A 20,571-nucleotide genomic window follows, 5' to 3' on the forward strand; every position below is an offset into this window, starting at 1 on the left:
ACTTGGGACATACTAGAGTTCCTGGAATATTTTGAGATGCCTGAACTGTTGGGTAGCAGAATACATTTTTAACCCCTTCAAATTCCTTCCTCTTCAATTTGGTGTTTGCTACATCTTTTTGATGTTTTATATATTTGTTTAAGTCCCATGGTTTAATAGCTACTTTTTTCTTAACTATTTTTTGAATGTAACATACATACAATAAAAAGGACCCATGTTGAGGGTAGAGGTCAATGAATGTTTTACAGATATGTAAACGTGTATAACCCCCACCAGATGAAGAAATGAAACATTCCCAACACCACAGAAGCCTCCCCATGTCCCTTGCCATCAATACCCCTATACCTCAATAGCCACTATTCTGACATTTCATTAGTTTTACCTGCTTTTGCATTCTATATAAATGAAATCCTGCATTATGTCAATATATTAATTGTATTAAAATTTTGCAAACATTGGCATATTGAACTCAAATGTAAATCCAGATATGAATTTGTTCAACAAATTCATCTGTATATATTTCTACCCTCTCCTACAAACCATTATAAGAATTTTTAAAATGCAAATTCTCCCTTTCGAAAACATCCTGCAGCACATATGCTTATTAGGATTCCTCCCCAGCCCTTCCAACTTAAAAAGTAGGAAGACATAGTGGTTTGAACTATGTAATGTCCAGGGTACAGTCTTTCTAATCAGTGCTGATAATGGGTTTCTTCAAAAAAGTGTTAAAAATAAAACAACAAAAACATGGGGGTTTTTTAGTTACATATTTTATATCTTAAAACATTTTTTAAAATTTTATTTATTTATTTAAGCAACAGGATGTCACTCTGTCACCCAGGCTGGAATGCAATGGTGTGATTATAGCTCACTGCAGCCTCAAATGCCTGGATTCAAGCAATCCTCCTGCCCTCAGCCTCCCAAGTCGCTGGGCCTACAGGTGAGTGCCATCATACCTAATTTTTAAATTTTTTATAGAAATGGGGTTTTGCCATCTTGCCCAGTCTGGTCTCAAACTCCTGCGCTCAAGTGATCCTTCCACCTTGGCCTCCCAAAGTGCTGGGATTACAGGCAAGAGCCACTGTACCCACCTAAAAGCTATATTATCCAGTCAGCATATTTAGTGGTTTTCAGTGGGAATGGGTATCTAGTCTGTTTTACTGCTGTAGAAGTCTCACATAATCTTAACATCTCTCCAATCCATCTGCTTTTCTTAATTCTCACTGATGATGCAATAGTTCATGCATTTATAAATGCTGGCTCTACCCAAAAGTCTTCCAGTTGCATTCCCTGCTTCCAGTCTCTACCTTACCTCTTTTCTCCACCTCTCATCCCTCTAGGCAAGCTGTATCAATAAGGGTCTCAACAAGAAACAGAATTCACAAGATAGTTCATACGAAAATACTTTAATGAAAGGACGAGTTACAGAGGGGTGAGCAGGTAGTAAGGGAACAAACAAGAGATGATGAGGCACTCAGAGACTAGCTACAGAGGAGGTGTTCAAGAGATAAAAGGAGAACATAAAATCACCAGAGAGCCTGGGGAAAACTAGAGCCATGGAGAAAGAGCCATCTGGCAGGTACTACAGTCATGAAGGAATGAAGCTGTTGCTGGACATGTGACACTCAAAGAAGGAGCAAGGAAGAGATGCCCCAATTTCCCTTTCTACCCACCTTCTGATATCCTTGCCTTGGCCTCTTTATGTCCAATTACAAGGCAGTCCTTAAAGAAACTGAGGTCAACCCTCAGAGGCATAGAGCTTAGCAGAGAAGGGCAGGAAATGAATCTGGGGGGCAAAGAAAATAACCAGCATGTTAGTCTTTCTCCAGATTACTTTGAAAGGTCAGCTACCTAAAATGCAAACCTTTTCATACCATACACCTGCTTAAAATCTATCAGTGGATTTACATAATCTGTAGGACTAACTCTAAACTGGGATGTGCGACTTTGCCCCTGCTTATGGCTTCATTCCCCAGTTCCTGTCTTAGCCTGTGGCCATTGTGAATTATTTCCAGATTCACCAGCATTCTATGCTCTCACACCTCTGTCCTTTGTCCATATTCTTTTCTCTTCCCAAGGCACCTTTCTGAATCTTCTCTGCTTGGCTAACTTCTTCTACTCAGCCTCTCAGAATCAAAGACTTAGCTCTAGAATCACCTCCTTCCAGAATTTTCCTGAAAAGTTTTTCCAGGTGTTTCTATGACTTCCTTACCTAATCCCATCATTATAGAGATGCTCCTTGAGTTATGTCCTGATAAACCCATTTTAAGTCGAAAATATATGTTGAAAATGCATTTTACTCTAATAAGCCCATCGTAATGAAAAAAAAAATCATAAGTTAAACTATCAGTCAGGAATCATCCATAATTAGTTGAGTGAGTGTCCTGTCTTTCTCCCTTGAGAAGAAGGATGTGCAGTTTTTATCTTTTTTTTTGAGGCAGGGTCTTGCTCTGTCTCCCAGGCTGGAATGCAATTGTGCGATCTCAGCTCACTGTAACTTCTGCCTCCTAGGCGCAAGCCATCCTCCTGCCTCAGCCTCGTGAGTAGCTGGGACTACAGGCACACACCACCACATTCAGCTAATTTATTGTACTTTTTAGTAGAGACAGGGTTTTGCCATGTTGGCCAGGTTGGTCTCAAACTCCTGACCTCAAGTGATCCACCCAACTCAGCCTCCCAAAGTGCTGGGATTACAGGCATGAATCACTGTGCCTAGCCACTCTTGGATTTTCTTCTACCTACTTTTCTCCATTACCTTTTTATATTCACTTCTTCTCACCTATTCCTTGAGTGCTGGTGTTCTCCAGGATTCCAAAGAGTTATCTTCTCCTCTTTTTATATACATAAATCCAAATCATTGTTATTCATATCTATCTCCAACTATTATTTATCCATATGTATATGACTCTCAAATCTACATTTCCAGCCCAACATCTCTCTTGAACTCCAGATCCATATATGCACCTTCCTACTGTATATTCCCAACTTAACTTTCACTAGCAACTAAAGTCAAACATTTCTCAAACCTAGTCACTATTTTTCCTTTCCTTGTATATTCTCTAATGGCATCCAGTAAGCCAAGATATTGTCTTCTATTGGAGAAGCACTTCCTCTCTCCTCATCTTAGTTTTTTTTGTAGTGGGATCTCTCCAGAGTACCACCCTTGTCCTCTCTCCATCCCCTCCCTTACTCCTCCCTGCAGGAGAAGGAGAGAATTATCTGATTGGTGAATTTGGGAGAAAAAATCCTTGGTACATGCAGCTTCCTACTTTCTCTCTACTTTATTCTTTCCTTTGGCATCTGTACACCTAAAGAAAGCACACATACATTGCTGTCTGTTCTCTGCTATGAGTTTCATACAAGCAGACCCTCCAAGGGGACCTGCCTGAGTTATTTGTCCCTGCCTCTGTCTCTCTGTCTCTGTCTCTTTCTCTCTCTCAAATAGTTCTAAATTTGGCTAGAGAAAAAGCAGTGTTACATATCTACCCCATCAAATACATTGTCTTTAAATAATTCTTAAGTCCTTCATCTCCCTCTACTTCCTTATGTCTAATCAGTTCACAGTAAAGGGCAGTGTTGGGTCATTGCTCAGGGAGCCCAATTAAAGGATTCTAATTATTATTAGAATTAATTAGAAACATGGTGCCAATTACCTCAGGGTTTCACATGCAACTTCTTATGTGAGTGGCAAAATGTACATTGGTCTTATTCCTGGAAAATATTTCCTTGAATAGTAACAAACAACACACACACACACACACTCCTTACAGGCATTGTTCCAATCCCCATTGAGTGTTTTGTGACATGTAGCTACCTTGAGATGAGCTATTATTTGCCTGAAGCCAGTAGCTCCAGTCAGCTTAAATTGAAAACTTAAGAATGCATGGTTGTCTACCAGGAACAAGTGCTTATCATTACCACCTGTAACATGTCATCTGATACCTTCCCTTTGCCCCTCCAGATGCACTTTCACCCTTCTCCACCCTGATTTCGGCCTCAGGAGGCTGACCTGGGTGAATGGTCTCCTGTGCCTACTGGCTTCCAGTAGGGTTTGGCCAATGGGAAGCCCCAGGAGGAGATCAGAGTGACGTCAGGGTCACTTATTCCCTTGGTTTCCTCCCTGTGAGGTCACCTGAGCTGCCTGGGTTCAAGACACCTCACCCTGTACAATGTTCTTGGGTCGGGTTTCTGTTACTCTCTCTCCCTTTCTTCAGGTCTTGGGGGTGTTGATGCCCCCGCAGCTGTGGGCTCTGTGCTGGTTCCCGCAGTATCACTTGTGGTTATCTCACACCCTCTCATACCTGAGAGTACTAGTATTTTCCTATGATTTCTATGAGTGTTTGGAATGTCAATATTTATTTATTTATTTATTTGATATGAAGTCTCACTATGTTGCCCAGGCTGGTCTTGAACTTGTGAGCTCAAGTGATACTCTCGCCTTGGCCTCCCAAAGTGCTAGGATTACAGGTATAAGCCACCACACCCGGCCCCTCAAAAATAATTTATAAGTAGCATCTTTATTAATTCAAATGTTTTGCTATAGAACTGCTTGAAAACAATATATTGAACATCACTCCTAGTTTTCCTTGTTTACTTTGTTACAATGAGAAAAGCAAGATTACAGTTTGTGATGTCTTAACTATTAGAATCTAAATCTGTAAGGTCCAAAGTAACAAATACCATTATAATTACATAGTTATTCAACCAAAATTAATGACTGTTTCTTGTATACCCCCCATGGGCTAGATACTATTCTTAAGGCTGGGGAAACAGTGGTGGCCAAGCAAGATGAGGCATTTACCCTCCTGCAATTTACTGTCCTAATCCAGATACCTTGGTAATCTAGTATATACCCGAGAACAGCCAAATATTAACACATGGCACAAACACTGTTCTTTTGAAACTGTGAAATTATTCAGAGAAAAATATCTTAAGCAATAAATTAAAATGATAAGGGAGCTGTTAATGACACACAGATAGCATCCAGAGATAGCTATGTGATGACCTTTCTGGCCGCAAAGTCCCAGAAGCTGGAAGCTGGGACCACCCAACTCCCATCTGCTCCTGCATTCCTATTCCAGCCTCTGAGCTTAATTTGACTCCCAGGCCAGGGAAATGTAAGGACTACGGGATCCAGAGCTTTGTGGCTCTGCATTAATAGAAGTGTTTACTGCTGGCCCAGTTGTGACCTTTTATCTTACTTGTAGAAAGTGACCATTTAGGCCATATTTCACCACGTCCTGCTTGCCATCCCAGTTCCAGGAATATATTCCCCATCTTATGTCTCTAACCCTGGCATTCGCTCATTACTGCTTTGTTTCCCCACTAATCTATTAGTTATCTGAGCTTGGGACTATCTTGCCTGAATTTCTGCACTGCCAGTCCCGTGGCTGGATTCTCACTTCCTGTGTTCACACTTCTCTCAGGAAGACCATCTGCCTAGATCTGATGCTAGATTCATGCTTGCTACAGCCTGCCCACTCACACCACAAATGTCTTCCTGTTGCCTCCAGAAAATATGTAGGAGATGGAATCAACAAATGTGGGGGATATGAAATCTGAAATAGGATGATTTTGAAGATTGTGGCTTGGTTGACTGATGGTTTCATCAGTGAGGTTGGAAACAGGGGAGGAGGAACAGGCTTGTTAGGAAAGGTGACAACTCAGTTTTAGACATGTAGAATTTGAGGAGCCTCCAGGATCTCCAGGAGATATCCAGTGGAGAGTTGGATGCATGGCTTGGGAACTCAGGAAGTGGTGTTACATTTGTGCGAATATTTCTCTGTGTGCGTGTGCACACACACACACACATTCAAGCATATCCACAAACAACATTTTAAAAACTAAAATTCTGGCTGGGTGCGGTGGCTCACGCCTGTAATCCCAGCACTTTGGGAGGCCGAGGTGGGCGGATCATGAGGTCAGGAGATCGAGATCATCCTGGCTAACATGGTGAAACCCCATCTCGACTAAAAATACGAAAAAAAAAAAAAAATTAGCCAGGTGTGGTGGCGGGCGCCAGTAGTCTCAGCTACTCAGGAGGCTGACGCAGGAGAACGGCTTGAACCCGGGAGGCGGAGCTTACAATGAGCAGAGATCCCGCCACTGCACTCCAGCCCTGGTGACAGAGCGAGACTCCATCTCAAAAACAAAACAAAACAAAACAACCCTAAAATTCTGCCAGTGATCAGATTTCTGTATTTCTATCCTTACATATAGCTGGAAAGATCACCGAGCAAACCACAGCTCGTTTCTCATTATGCAAATCTGTGTATGTTGTTAATCAACAGCTCTCCATAATTAGAAGCTCATTTCAACATTAATGTTGAAAGTCTTAACCACTCTTAAATTTATCTAAAGTCAGTAAGGTCAAATGTTGAATAAATATTTATTCAATGAGGAGTATTACAGGTCAATGCTTCTAGCCTGAAAATTAATCGATCTGGGTCGGGTTTGGGCTTTACATAGGGTTTGTGGTTGTTTAAATACATTCTACCTGCCAATTAGCAATTTTTATTTTACATTCCCACATTCAAAAGATGATATATTGAATAGTCAAGAGGAATTAAAAATATAATACACTATTTTATTCTACCATAAGAAACTAAATCAATACAAGAAACTCTGGTGAAGAAAGAGTATCCCCCTACCACATTTTGGGGGTATATGCTCCTTTAACGGGGCACTCATAATTCCCATTATAGTTAATGGGAGCTGCATGTGTGTGTGTTATCAAGAGCACAGGCTCACCATCTCTATCAGAAAATGATTCCTTTTGTGTTGATCTCCTAGCTGTGTTTTCATTCTGCCTTTTAAAACCATTACACCTAACGGAGTTTTTTTTAGTGCATTATCAGTAACTTTAAGAAGCCATCATTATCTCCTCTCTCTTAACCACATAATAGGGGGTAGGAAAGTGAGAGTGCAGTATATACACCATGCTGAGTAGAAGGAACTTGCCTTGAATTTGTGAGCCCCTCAGCCTATTTTCTGTAATGCTCAGTGGTGAATCACTCTTAAGTGCTCCATCATTCACTAGGATATGTGCTTCATGCCAAAGGTTACCAGATTACAAAAGTATTCTAGGCTCAGAAGGGACTCATAATTCACTATCACCTTATTTTGACACTAAGAGAGAAAATATGTGCATCAAGACAAGTAGAGGTAATAATGAAAAAAAACCCTATATTAAGTTAACAATGCAGCAAACACTGCAAAGGGAAAAATACAGACTAGAACAATAATAAGGATAATAGAAAAGTAATGCTGTTAAATTATCAGAGACTTGCTGGTCAGCTCGTGAACACTCCCCTGAGTGAAGATAGTTTCTTAAAGAGCTTCTCTTAGACATGAGAGGAAATGGGAAAGTCAAGGTAGTTTCCAAAGTTGGAAGAAAATATTTTCTTATGCCAATGTTTCTAAAAGCGTCAAATACATTTCCCGAAGGTGAAGTGGAAATATTTAGAAAAAAATTAAAAACACAAGTGACTCAGAAAGAGCTGTTAACATGCGAAGAACGAACAATCTTAAGATTCCACAGGCAATCTGGTAGAAACCTTGTGAAGTTAACCAAAGTGAAATCTTAGAGGGCCTCTGATCAAAATGTGGAAAAAATAATAACGATCCAATATTTATGAAATGGTCCTGGAAATATGTTCTTTGCACGGTAAGAAGGTCACAAGAATGTGTGCATTAAATTTTACATGTCATTTTAGCAAAATTATAAACCAATCAAGTGACATTTACACAAGAACACTGAAAGTATAATTACTAGAAAGTTTCATGCATTGCTGTGGAGCCACAACTTTCTTTTCACAACATAATTTCATTAAAAACTTGTGTGATGAAGATGTATATAACAAGGTTGCCAACAAATGGCTATAGCTGCTCTAGCTGATTACTTGGGACATACTAGAGTTCCTGGAATATTTTGAGATGCCTGAACTGTTGGGTAGCAGAATACATTTTTAACCCCTTCAAATTCCTTCCTCTTCCAATTTGGTGTTTGCTACATCTTTTTGATGTTTTATATATTTGTTTAAGTCCCATGGTTTAATAGCTACTTTTTTCTTAACTATTTTTTGAATGTAACATACATACAATAAAAAGGACCCATGTTGAGGGTAGAGGTCAATGAATGTTTTACAGATATGTAAACGTGTATAACCCCCACCAGATGAAGAAATGAAACATTCCCAACACCACAGAAGCCTCCCCATGTCCCTTGCCATCAATACCCCTATACCTCAATAGCCACTATTCTGACATTTCATTAGTTTTACCTGCTTTTGCATTCTATATAAATGAAATCCTGCATTATGTCAATATATTAATTGTATTAAAATTTTGCAAACATTGGCATATTGAACTCAAATGTAAATCCAGATATGAATTTGTTCAACAAATTCATCTGTATATATTTCTACCCTCTCCTACAAACCATTATAAGAATTTTTAAAATGCAAATTCTCCCTTTCGAAAACATCCTGCAGCACATATGCTTATTAGGATTCCTCCCCAGCCCTTCCAACTTAAAAAGTAGGAAGACATAGTGGTTTGAACTATGTAATGTCCAGGGTACAGTCTTTCTAATCAGTGCTGATAATGGGTTTCTTCAAAAAAGTGTTAAAAATAAAACAACAAAAACATGGGGGTTTTTTAGTTACATATTTTATATCTTAAAACATTTTTTAAAATTTTATTTATTTATTTAAGCAACAGGATGTCACTCTGTCACCCAGGCTGGAATGCAATGGTGTGATTATAGCTCACTGCAGCCTCAAATGCCTGGATTCAAGCAATCCTCCTGCCCTCAGCCTCCCAAGTCGCTGGGCCTACAGGTGAGTGCCATCATACCTAATTTTTAAATTTTTTATAGAAATGGGGTTTTGCCATCTTGCCCAGTCTGGTCTCAAACTCCTGCGCTCAAGTGATCCTTCCACCTTGGCCTCCCAAAGTGCTGGGATTACAGGCAAGAGCCACTGTACCCACCTAAAAGCTATATTATCCAGTCAGCATATTTAGTGGTTTTCAGTGGGAATGGGTATCTAGTCTGTTTTACTGCTGTAGAAGTCTCACATAATCTTAACATCTCTCCAATCCATCTGCTTTTCTTAATTCTCACTGATGATGCAATAGTTCATGCATTTATAAATGCTGGCTCTACCCAAAAGTCTTCCAGTTGCATTCCCTGCTTCCAGTCTCTACCTTACCTCTTTTCTCCACCTCTCATCCCTCTAGGCAAGCTGTATCAATAAGGGTCTCAACAAGAAACAGAATTCACAAGATAGTTCATACGAAAATACTTTAATGAAAGGACGAGTTACAGAGGGGTGAGCAGGTAGTAAGGGAACAAACAAGAGATGATGAGGCACTCAGAGACTAGCTACAGAGGAGGTGTTCAAGAGATAAAAGGAGAACATAAAATCACCAGAGAGCCTGGGGAAAACTAGAGCCATGGAGAAAGAGCCATCTGGCAGGTACTACAGTCATGAAGGAATGAAGCTGTTGCTGGACATGTGACACTCAAAGAAGGAGCAAGGAAGAGATGCCCCAATTTCCCTTTCTACCCACCTTCTGATATCCTTGCCTTGGCCTCTTTATGTCCAATTACAAGGCAGTCCTTAAAGAAACTGAGGTCAACCCTCAGAGGCATAGAGCTTAGCAGAGAAGGGCAGGAAATGAATCTGGGGGGCAAAGAAAATAACCAGCATGTTAGTCTTTCTCCAGATTACTTTGAAAGGTCAGCTACCTAAAATGCAAACCTTTTCATACCATACACCTGCTTAAAATCTATCAGTGGATTTACATAATCTGTAGGACTAACTCTAAACTGGGATGTGCGACTTTGCCCCTGCTTATGGCTTCATTCCCCAGTTCCTGTCTTAGCCTGTGGCCATTGTGAATTATTTCCAGATTCACCAGCATTCTATGCTCTCACACCTCTGTCCTTTGTCCATATTCTTTTCTCTTCCCAAGGCACCTTTCTGAATCTTCTCTGCTTGGCTAACTTCTTCTACTCAGCCTCTCAGAATCAAAGACTTAGCTCTAGAATCACCTCCTTCCAGAATTTTCCTGAAAAGTTTTTCCAGGTGTTTCTATGACTTCCTTACCTAATCCCATCATTATAGAGATGCTCCTTGAGTTATGTCCTGATAAACCCATTTTAAGTCGAAAATATATGTTGAAAATGCATTTTACTCTAATAAGCCCATCGTAATGAAAAAAAAAATCATAAGTTAAACTATCAGTCAGGAATCATCCATAATTAGTTGAGTGAGTGTCCTGTCTTTCTCCCTTGAGAAGAAGGATGTGCAGTTTTTATCTTTTTTTTTGAGGCAGGGTCTTGCTCTGTCTCCCAGGCTGGAATGCAATTGTGCGATCTCAGCTCACTGTAACTTCTGCCTCCTAGGCGCAAGCCATCCTCCTGCCTCAGCCTCGTGAGTAGCTGGGACTACAGGCACACGCCACACACCCTGCTAATTTTTCTATTTTTTGTACAGTCGGGGTTTCACCAGTTGCCCAGGCTGGTCTCTAACTCCTGAGCTCAGGTGATCTGCCTGCCTCGGCCTCCCAAAGTGTGTGGGATTACATGTGTGAGCCACCATGCCTGGTCCATTTTAGCTCTTAATACAGCACCCATCACCCTTCCTGGCACATGGTAGGCAATCAATAATATATTTTTTCAAATTAATAAATGAAAACTAAATATTAGGAAAGAAGTAAGAAAATAACATAGCTATAAAGCTCTTTGAATGTTAGGTTATTGGGAAAAGCTGTGGAAAGCCAAGGATTTTCTTTCTCAAATTCATTTTTAGAATTTTTTTTCTATACAAAAGACCACAGATAATACAGAGAAAGGTAAGAAAAAGACCACAAACCCAAGGACTTGGAATTTGAATCATAAAGGTTCATTCTAGACTTGGGCAATATCTAGAACTTCTAGAACAATCAGTTTTCTATAACATAGGAAAGATATTGCCTTGATGTTAAAGGCAATATCTCCTGCTAAATAATGCTTTAAATTATTTAAACTTTAAAAAGGTGTATCAACGCATACATTGCTGGTAAATTCATGTTCCTGTAACTTTTGTTTTCTTTGTATGTTAAAAATCTAACTGTGGAAAACATTCTAGCTTGGTTGGAGAGTCTAATAGTACTAAATGCTTTATTTCCTAAAATTCTTTGAGAGAAAACCAAAATGATACCACACTGCAACAAAATACTGAAGAATTATTTGCTATGTCGATTGACATATTTTTATTTAGATTTTGCCTAAGATGCCACATGAAGCCTCTATAAGACATTTTTTCCCTAAAACTTACATACCTATGTACATATATATATGTTTTACATCCTAAAAAGTCTACTTCGTGTCTTCACCAAATGTGCAGCAGTGTGATTCACAGGTTCACCACTGGAAAATAGCCCTTCTTAAAATTCCGCCAATGTTGGGTCAAAGATCTTACACTACAGCACATACTACACTGTGAGCACGGATCAACAGACGAGAATATGGAGAAGCTTCTCGACGGAAGAAGGCCTTGGAGTTGGAAACCTAAAGGAGGGGACACACTACATGTCCCAGCACACCTTGCAACGCCCAGCGACCGCAATTCCCAGAATGCACTGCTCGCCGCACGCAGATTTTCCTTGTTGCCGGGCCTTGTAGTTCTTCCCGGTCGTGTCAGTTTGTAAGGCAAGGGCGGTAGTTGGATTCCTGGCCCGAGGCTATTAGGCGTAGTTTTCCAGTTTTTGGCAAAGCGGAAATACTTAAGGCCCCTGGGTTTGCTGGGTTCTTTGTTTTATCTACCGGCTTCTGCTTTACGACAGGTAAGTCACGGAGGAGCTATAATTCCTCGTAGCAGGACCCCACCTTTTATTTCTGGGAGCGACCTCGTTCTGGTGAGTGTATTTGTCCCTAAGCTCTCGCCGTAGCAGCCGCCGCCCATCCCTCTTTGTGTGCTTTGGAAAGCTGCGGAGCTGGTGGTGGCTACAGTCGGTGTTGGGGGCTTAGGCGAGAGACGTTACCGGGAAGTTGCAGGCGGGAGGATTCTTCGTCATCCAGTCACCTGGCAGGTGGGTTGACTGTTGTTCCCTCAAGGCCTCCCCGCCTGTGTTCCACGTCGCAATTCGAAGGGCGGCTTGGCAGTTCCTGCTGACAGCCCCGCCCGGCCCGGCTTTGGGGAGGAAAGGCGGGGAGACCCAGGTGCGGTGACTCAGGGCGGCGCGGCGAGAGGAGTCCACTCTTTTCCCTTCTCGACCCTCCAGAGGCGGCCTAGGGAGCCTTGAGGCTTGTCCGGCGCCCTCTGGCTTCTCCTGGACTCCCTGCCCTGGACCGCGCCCTCCTGGCGGTGACCCCAGGGGAGAAAGTGATTCCTTTTCGCCTTGCCCCATTTTACAAATTAAGGCCATCTCTACTTGCCTTGATAGTGTCTCCCCTCACCTTAAGTGTGATGCAAAGTCCCCGAACACGGAGGTTCTAGCACAAAACTCTAGAGTCTCTCTTCTCTTGAGTTTTAAGAACGTGAACATGTCAGTCATGGAGGAAGGCTCTGGCTTCTGTAAGGATGAGAGGATTGGTCAGCTATAGTTCAGCTGGTCAAGACTTTGTTGTTGGGCTTTAACTAAAAATGCTCTTGTTTTAATATCAGTTAGTGTTGGTATATCTATTTTACAGTTGACGTTGAACAAAGCATAATATGCCTAGCGTAGCATACAGTTAGGTATGAAAGTTCTCTTCACCAGCCGTTTGGGTGGAGCTGTTTAGAGGTGTAGAAAGGGTGGAATAAGAAACACGGTCTCTTGCTTTTAGTTTGTTCAAACAAATATTGTGTATATATTTCAGTGTCTGTGATGTCAACTTTTCATCCTTTTCGTATGCTTGAAAATTGTCAGTTCGCTTGCCAGTCTTAATGGAGTTTAGTAGCTGAAATTTACTTTATCCATTTGTTAGTAGGTGAATTTCTCCTCTTGACTGACTTACCTTTATTCAGATTTAACAATTGTGCTTTTAAAGAGATTTCCCCTAACCTCTGGGAATACAAAACTGTCAGAGGTTATTCTCCTAGTTTTCTTGATCTAAAGCATTTAATACTTCACTTGTACAGAGACATTGAAAGAGATTGATCATTAGGCAATAAGTCAATCCTGTGGAAAAGGTAACGAGTTCCTGGCTCCTGCCTTATGCTCAGCTGCTAGGCTACTTTAAAAAAAAAATCCTAATTCATTGCTTCTCCTAAAACTCAAGCTGAAGTAGTGTTTAGGCAATTGATTTTTGAAGCTCAGTTTGTAATTCTGTCTACTGTATCTATTATTGATTAGCCAGTGTCAATTGTAATGTTAAGATCCTTCTGCCGGATGTTGTGAAGACGACAAAAATAACTAAAAAACAGTCCCTGATTTCAAGTACGTTACAATCTAATAGGGAACATTTCAGGTATGTCCACAAATAATTGTACTAAAAGCGCCATCACAAGATATAGGTAAGGTGTTGTTGTGGAGAAATACAAAGTCATTTGATTTGATAGCTAATGATAGTAACTCCGGCATTTTGCTTGTCTTTAGTATTACTACAGCACTTTTAGAACTTACAGAAATTTTCAGTTTGACTTCCTATTGTTTTTTATCAAGTTTCTATGAATGCAGTAGAATTGGTAATAGTTTTGATCCCTGTCATATAGCTTAAGAGCTTCTAAATGCCAAACGTTGTCCTCTGTTTTAAGAGCCAGTTTTGACCTTTGCCTTGGGTATCTACTATATTGTCATCAAAAAGTTTGAGACATTGTGTATGCAAACATTAAAGTGCTTACTATGGGCTAGCTACTATGCTCTGCTCTAGGTAATGTTATATATATTTGTTTATACATTTTTTAAGTCTTAGTAATAATATATATGCTTCCTTTATTTTATTTTTTAAAAGTTTATTTTTTAGAGACACTCTGCTGCCTAAGCTGGAGTGCTTTGGCATGATCACGGCTCACTGCAGCCTTGACTTCCTGGGCTCCAGCAATCCTTCCAAGTAGTTGGGACTACAGGCACATGCCACCATGCCCCCCTAATTTTTCATTTTTCTTGCCTTTTTTTTTTTTTTTTTGGTAGAGACGGGGTCTTGCTGTGTTGCCCAGGCTGGTCTCAAACTCATGGCCTGAAAGCAGTCCTCCCACTTTAGCCTCCCAAAGTAAGCTACTGCCCAGCCCCATTATTTTAAAAGTAATATTTTTGTGCTCTTTTGAGATAGCATTGAACTATATGGCCTTTTGGGACAGTTCTCTTCTTGGAACACTAGTTTTTTCAACTGTACTGCTTTTACTAATGTAACAATTACATGTTTCTAAGGTCACAAACATGTCAGACAAAAGTGAATTAAAGGCTGAGTTGGAACGTAAGAAGCAGCGACTGGCCCAAATCAGAGAGGAAAAGAAGAGAAAAGAAGAAGAAAGGAAAAAAAAAGAAGTATGTTTCATTTTTTTCTTAAATAAACAACATAAAGTAATTGTGTTTTATTTCACATATTTATATATTTACATACAGATTGGTGCAAAAGTAATTGTGGTTAAAAGTAATGGCAAAAACTGCAGTTACTTTTGCACAAACCTAATAATTTCAGGATACTTAAAAATCTAGCAGTTCTGACTGCAGACATAGCACTATAAGTGAATCTTGAAAGAAGCAAGATATGTGAAAATGACAAAACTGATAAAATATGATTTTTAAAAACAATTTCATATAGATTGATGCATTTCTAAAATTTGATTTATAAAAGTTCAGTTTACATATTTAGTCTTCTGGGACTATATTTATTATAAAGTAAGGTGCATCTGTATTTTTTTTTTGTTTTGGGGTTTTTTTTTTTTTTTTTGAGACAGCGTCTCACTGTGTCACTCAGACTGGAGTGCAGTGGTGTGATCACAACTCACTGTAGCCTCAATCTCCCCTGACTCAGGTAATCCTTCCACTTCAGCCTCTGGAGTAGCTGGGACTACAGGCACATGTCACTATGCTAGGCTAATTTTTGTATTTTTTGTAGAGACAGGGTTTTGCCATGTTACCCAGGCTGGTCTCCAACCGCTGAGCTCAAACAGTCCTCCTGCCTCAGCCTCCCAAAGTGTTAGGATTACAGGCGTGAGCCACCACACTCAGCCAAGAGGTCTATTATAATAGCTCATAAATATGATATATATATGTATCATAACTTAGTTTGGACTTTGAATTTATCTGAATATTTTGCTAGTCTGAACTGCTAATTTGTAAGAATGGATAATATTAATGGCAAATAAAATATACATAATAGATGATTTAATTGACTAAGGGATTTGTTCTTATCTCTTATGAGTTAGTCATTGAAATATTTTTACCGAGTAGGAGGTATGATGGTACCATAACGGTGGACCAGGTACTTCTTTTGATTTTTTGTATCAGAAATACGCATCATGTTATATACAGCAAATGTACATTGACCCTAAGTGTAGAAAAGTTGAAGGTACAATTTATGTGCAGCTTTACTATGATGCTGTAAAGGCCTGTAATTGTAGAATTTGCTAGTTTATTCTGCACCTTTCTGTGATACATTATAAGAGGGTTGGATCTTTACATTAGCTATTAGATTAAAAGCTGACTGGTAGAAGCATGATTCAGGTTGGCAGAGCTATTCCAAAAAAATGTTTATAGCCCTAAACATTTCTGTGCTGAGAGCACATTTCATTTTTGTTTTCTAATGATGGCCATAACTGGCAAAAGTGGCTTCTAAGGCATATCTATTGCATGATTTATACCTAATTTAAAATTTATAAAACTATTGAGTCACACAGACCAATGGGAAAAAACAAAGTTTATAAAAATGTTATAAGAGATAACACAATGGTATTAAACTGTGAGTCTATTAATATATTTTTATCAACAGTGAAGCATCAGCTTGATGCTACAACCTGTTTCGTTATTTTGATTAATTTTTCTGATGACTTTTAAGTCAAAATGGTATAGAATGTTATGGCTAACAAAATTCACTCCAGATAATATCTGAGTAATAGTTGTCTAGTTGGCATAGGGATTTGAGATTTACATAAAAAAAAACTTTTCCTCGGAAAGCTTACATTTTACTTGAGATGTCTTGGATGATCTGAGAGTATTGAGGTTTATTTAGTTTAACCAGAAGATTGTGCTAAAACTATAAATGGCTGAGATAAAAGCTGGCAAAAATTTTCATAGCAAAATGTTTTGTGCTATGCAAAAGTAAGTTTAATTTTACAAAACCCAATCCCAAATAAAATGAAGACATTATACAGAAGTCTGTGATACTGTTTTTCAACAAATATTGTCATTTACTTAAAATTTGTTACCTCTTAAATAATTACACTTTAATTTTTTCATTGTATGTGATATTGTATCTAACCTTTTGTGCCACTTGGGGAAAATTGTCTATTATTTCTGACCATAGACAGCAATTTCATACTGTAGATAATTTGAAGTTGACTGTACTTCTTGAGTGTATCTGTTAGGAGAATTTTTGTGAAAACTCCTTGATTACATATAAAATAGAGCAGTTTAGTACATATCATTTGGAGGTTATTTACTAGAACTCTGTTGAGAATGATTTTCATTTAATGACTATAAAAAAAACTTAACCTGTACTCAAAACTAAGTTCATGCCTTAAAAGTACACGGTGTTAGCATATTATTTAAAACATTTTTGCAAATAAATGTTTCATACTGTATGTAAACATAAGTTTTTAACCTAAAAATTTTAGACTGATCAGAAGAAGGAAGCTGTTGCTCCTGTGCAAGAAGAATCGGATCTTGAAAAAAAAAGAAGAGAAGCTGAAGCATTGCTTCAAAGCATGGGGCTAACTCCAGAATCCCCCATTGGTAAGGTTAAGAATATATCCATTTATAAGAGATAGGCATAGATTCTGTTCAGCTCAGACATAGCTGAGTGGGTTGACTTGATATATTTTACATATTTTCCTTGTGTCTCTAAAATTATTAATCTTATAATTTATTTGGAATTGTCTTTTTTCCAGATATGCTAGTACATGGTTTTTTTATTTGTTCAAAAGAGCTGCAAGAGTAATTATTAACATATACTGAACTACCAATTGACTTCTCTTATTAAATCAGTAATTTATTTCAACAAACATTTGTTAAGCAAGTTTTGTGTGCCATACTGTGTTAAGCTCAAAGATAACTGGGATTCCTGATCTGTACTCTATATTTCTTTCTGGAGATTAGAGAGAGATACAATCAAAATTACATTGTTAGTATGCAAAATATATTAATATTAAAAGGTACAGGATTGGAAGGATAAGCTTATAGCCTTCTGCTGTCAATGCTAATAAGGGAGATAATTTTGGTAGCTTATTTTGGCAGTGATTTGACTTAATCTTACTGTTTTTCTGGGTTATTAATTTTGATAACTGTACTAGACTAAAAAAGCTGAAATAGTAGAGGTACACAGGACAATCTAGTTACATATCGGGAACAAATGCTTACTTAAAATGATTCTGTGCTGGGTGCTGTTAATAGTATTTGTTTAACATAGCCTTTATCCTTTAGAGACCTAACATTTTAGGGCTAGTTTGTGGGCTAATTTTATCTAGTCCAGGGGACAAATACTGGAGATTGTAAATGCTCTATGCTTGTTGTGAAACTACAACATAACTGTCCTTAGAGCTGATATTTCTGAAAGGTTTCAAGGTGAAAAGGCTGACTACTCTTATGGTCAGCTTAATTATTTCTTTCAGCTCCTTTTCTTTTCTTGTAGAATTTGAAGACTGAAGTATATTAATTTTATGTATTTATTCAATAAGCTTATGTTGAATATGGAATTTTAAAAGTAAATGAATCAGAGCACTTTTTTCTTGTAACTAAACCAAGTTGCTTGTTAGCCTTTGTTTGAGTTACCTTTTTTTTCTGTGCATTGGCTTTAGTTTTTCTCCTATAGGATTTTTTTTTCTTTTATGTTCTTCTTAAGACTTTAGTTTCACTGAACTCACTTGTTCATATTTCTTTTTTTCTTTCTTTTTTTTTTTTTGAGACTGAGTCTCACTCTCTCTCCCAGGCTGGAGTGCAGTGGCACAATCTCAGCTCACTGTAACCGCTTCCTCCTGAGTTCAAGCAATTCTTCTGCCTCAGCCTCCTGAGTAGCTTGGACTACAGGCTTACGCCACCATGCCTGGCTAATTTTTGTACTTTTAGTAGAGACAGGGTTTCACCATATTGGCCAGGCTGGTCTCAAACTCCTGGCCTCATGATCTGCCCACCCCCAAAGTGTTCATATTTCCTAATTTATGGCTGGGTTAGTTCTTTGTGTTGCTATGAAGGAATACTGAGGTTGGTTAACTTACAAAGAAAAGAGGTGGCCGGGTGGGGTGGCTCACGCCTGTAATCCCAGCACTTTGGGAGGCTGACGTGGGCAGATCACCTGAGCTCGGGAGTTTGAGACTAGCCTGAGCAACACGGAGAAACCCCATCTCTACTAAAAATACAAAATTAGCCGGGCTTGGTGGCGCATGCCTATAATCCCAGCTACTCGGGAGGCTGAGGCAGGAGAATTGCTTGAACCCGGGAGGCAGAGGTTGTTGTAAGCGGAGATCTGGCCATTGCACTTCAGCCTGGGCAACAGGAGTGAAACACTATCTCAAAACAAAAGAGGGTTAATTGGCTCATGGTTCTGCAAGCTTTACAGGAAGCATGGTGCTGACTTCTTCTGGCGAGGCCTCAGGAAGCTTCCAATCATGGCAGAAGGCAAAGGGGTGTCAGCATGTCTCATGCAGTGAGCAAGAGCAAGAAGTGGGGGAAGGTGCCACACAGTTTTAAACGAAACCATGAGGCGTCCGCCCCCATGACCCAAACAACTCCCAGTAGACCCCGCTTCCAACACTGGGGATTATATCTCAACAAGAGATTTGGAGAGGATGTCCAAACTGTATCAGTGGTCCAGCTCCATCATTAATTCTTGAAAGACCATTCTTTAGGGTTTGTGTATGTGTCCCTCATTTTCATATCTAATTCCATTCTCATTCCCACTAATGCATTAAGTGCCCGCTTTTGCAGTTTTTTTTGTTTGTTTTTCGTTTTTTGTTTTGTTTTTTGAGATGGAGTCTTGCCCTGTCGCCCAGACTGGAGTGCAATGGCATGATCTCGGTTCACTGCAAACTTCACCTCCCGGGTTCAAGCGATTCTCCTGCCTCAGCCTCCCAAGTAGCTGGGATTACAGGCACATGCCACCACACCTGGCTGATTTTTTGTGTCTTTAGTATAGACGGGCTTTCACCATATTGGCCAGGCTGGTCTCGAATTCCTGACTTCGTGATCCGCCCTCTTCGGCCTCCCAATATGCTTGGATTATAGGCGTTAGTCACCATGCCCGGCCCACTTTTGAATTTTTAACATACATCCTTCAGATTATCCTCTGTTTTTCGAGATTTCACATATCTGTGTATACACACTTTATATACATAAATGGCATAGTGTTGTATGTCTTTTGTTTATTCCATGTTGCTATATACAAATTTAGTTATTTATTTCTAATATACTGTATCCTATTATGTACCACATTTCACTTATCCATTCCCCCAGTGCTATGCACTCAGTTTCCTTTTGTCTCTTTACTTTACCATCATAAACAACATTGCAAAAAATATATATTTTTTCCCTTGAGGACTGTGGAATACTTTCTCTGGGGTGTATGCCCAAGAATGGACTTGCTGTGTTATTGTATATAAGACTTAGCTTAATTAGGTTCTGCATATCACTCTCCAGAATGGCTACAAAGTTTACCCTCCCACTACCAGTGCCTGAAAAAGTAACTGCTTTACCATATTCACGTCATGACCGGATGTTATCCAGCTTTCTAATTTTTGCTAACTTGATGAATATAAAGTGGTACATCGAAATGTTTTAATATACATTTATCTGATTACAGTGAGGTTGACCACCTCTTTATATATCTTTTTAACCATTCAAGTTTTCCCTTCTGCGAATTGCATATTCCTATCCTTCTCCCCATTTACTACGATTGAGGTTCTTTATCTTCTGATTTGTAGGCATTCTTTGTGTATTTTGTATATTTTAGGGAGGACTTTTGTCTGTTTTAGTCTTTTAAAAAACCCTTCTCCTAATCTGTTACCTGTTAACTGTTTATAGTATTCTTCATTGAACAGAATCCTTTATTTTGATATGGTCAAATCCTTCATTTTGATATGGTCAAATCTAGCAACTGTAGGCTAAGTATTCCTAATTCAAAAATTCAGCATTCAGAATGCCCCAAAATCTGAAACATTTTAAGCACCAACATGACACTCAAAAGAAATACTGATTAGAGAATTTCAGATTTCAGATTTTTAAGTTAGGATACTGAACTGCTAGGTATAATGCAAATATTGCAAAATCCAAAATAATCTATCACCTTTGGTCCCAAACGTTTTGGATAAGGGATACTCAACCTGTATGACCCTTTTTTGTGTGCTTTTGGTCTTTTTAAAAAGAAATCCTTTCCTATGTTGTGGATGCAAATATATTTTTCTGTGTTTTTCATGTAATTTTATAGTTGTACCCTTCACATGTAGATATTTG

General features: G+C 39.1%; 1 protein-coding gene across 7 annotated transcripts in view; it reads left to right on the plus strand.

The window, feature by feature from the left end:
* The first annotated feature begins 11,613 nt into the window (after positions 1-11,613).
* DYNC1I2 (dynein, cytoplasmic 1, intermediate chain 2) overlaps positions 11,614-20,571 on the plus strand; it is a 58,631-nt gene continuing 49,673 nt past the window's right edge. For 4 of the 7 annotated variants that reach the window (XM_011945944.1, XM_011945938.1, XM_011945941.1 and 1 more), the window contains exons 1-3: positions 11,614-11,832; positions 14,338-14,454; positions 16,746-16,863. In XM_011945944.1, the coding sequence (XP_011801334.1) occupies positions 14,347-14,454; positions 16,746-16,863 (226 nt within the window). In that variant the 5' untranslated portion in view covers positions 11,614-11,832; positions 14,338-14,346. Of the gene's footprint in view, positions 11,833-11,876; positions 12,079-14,337; positions 14,455-16,745; positions 16,864-20,571 lie in introns of those variants that run through there. The other 3 variants (XM_011945939.1, XM_011945940.1, XM_011945942.1) reach the window with 1 other exon arrangement.

The sequence above is a fragment of the Colobus angolensis genome, unplaced genomic scaffold, assembly GCF_000951035.1.
Source record: "Colobus angolensis palliatus isolate OR3802 unplaced genomic scaffold, Cang.pa_1.0 Scaffold247, whole genome shotgun sequence".
Taxonomy (NCBI): Eukaryota; Metazoa; Chordata; class Mammalia; order Primates; family Cercopithecidae; genus Colobus; species Colobus angolensis.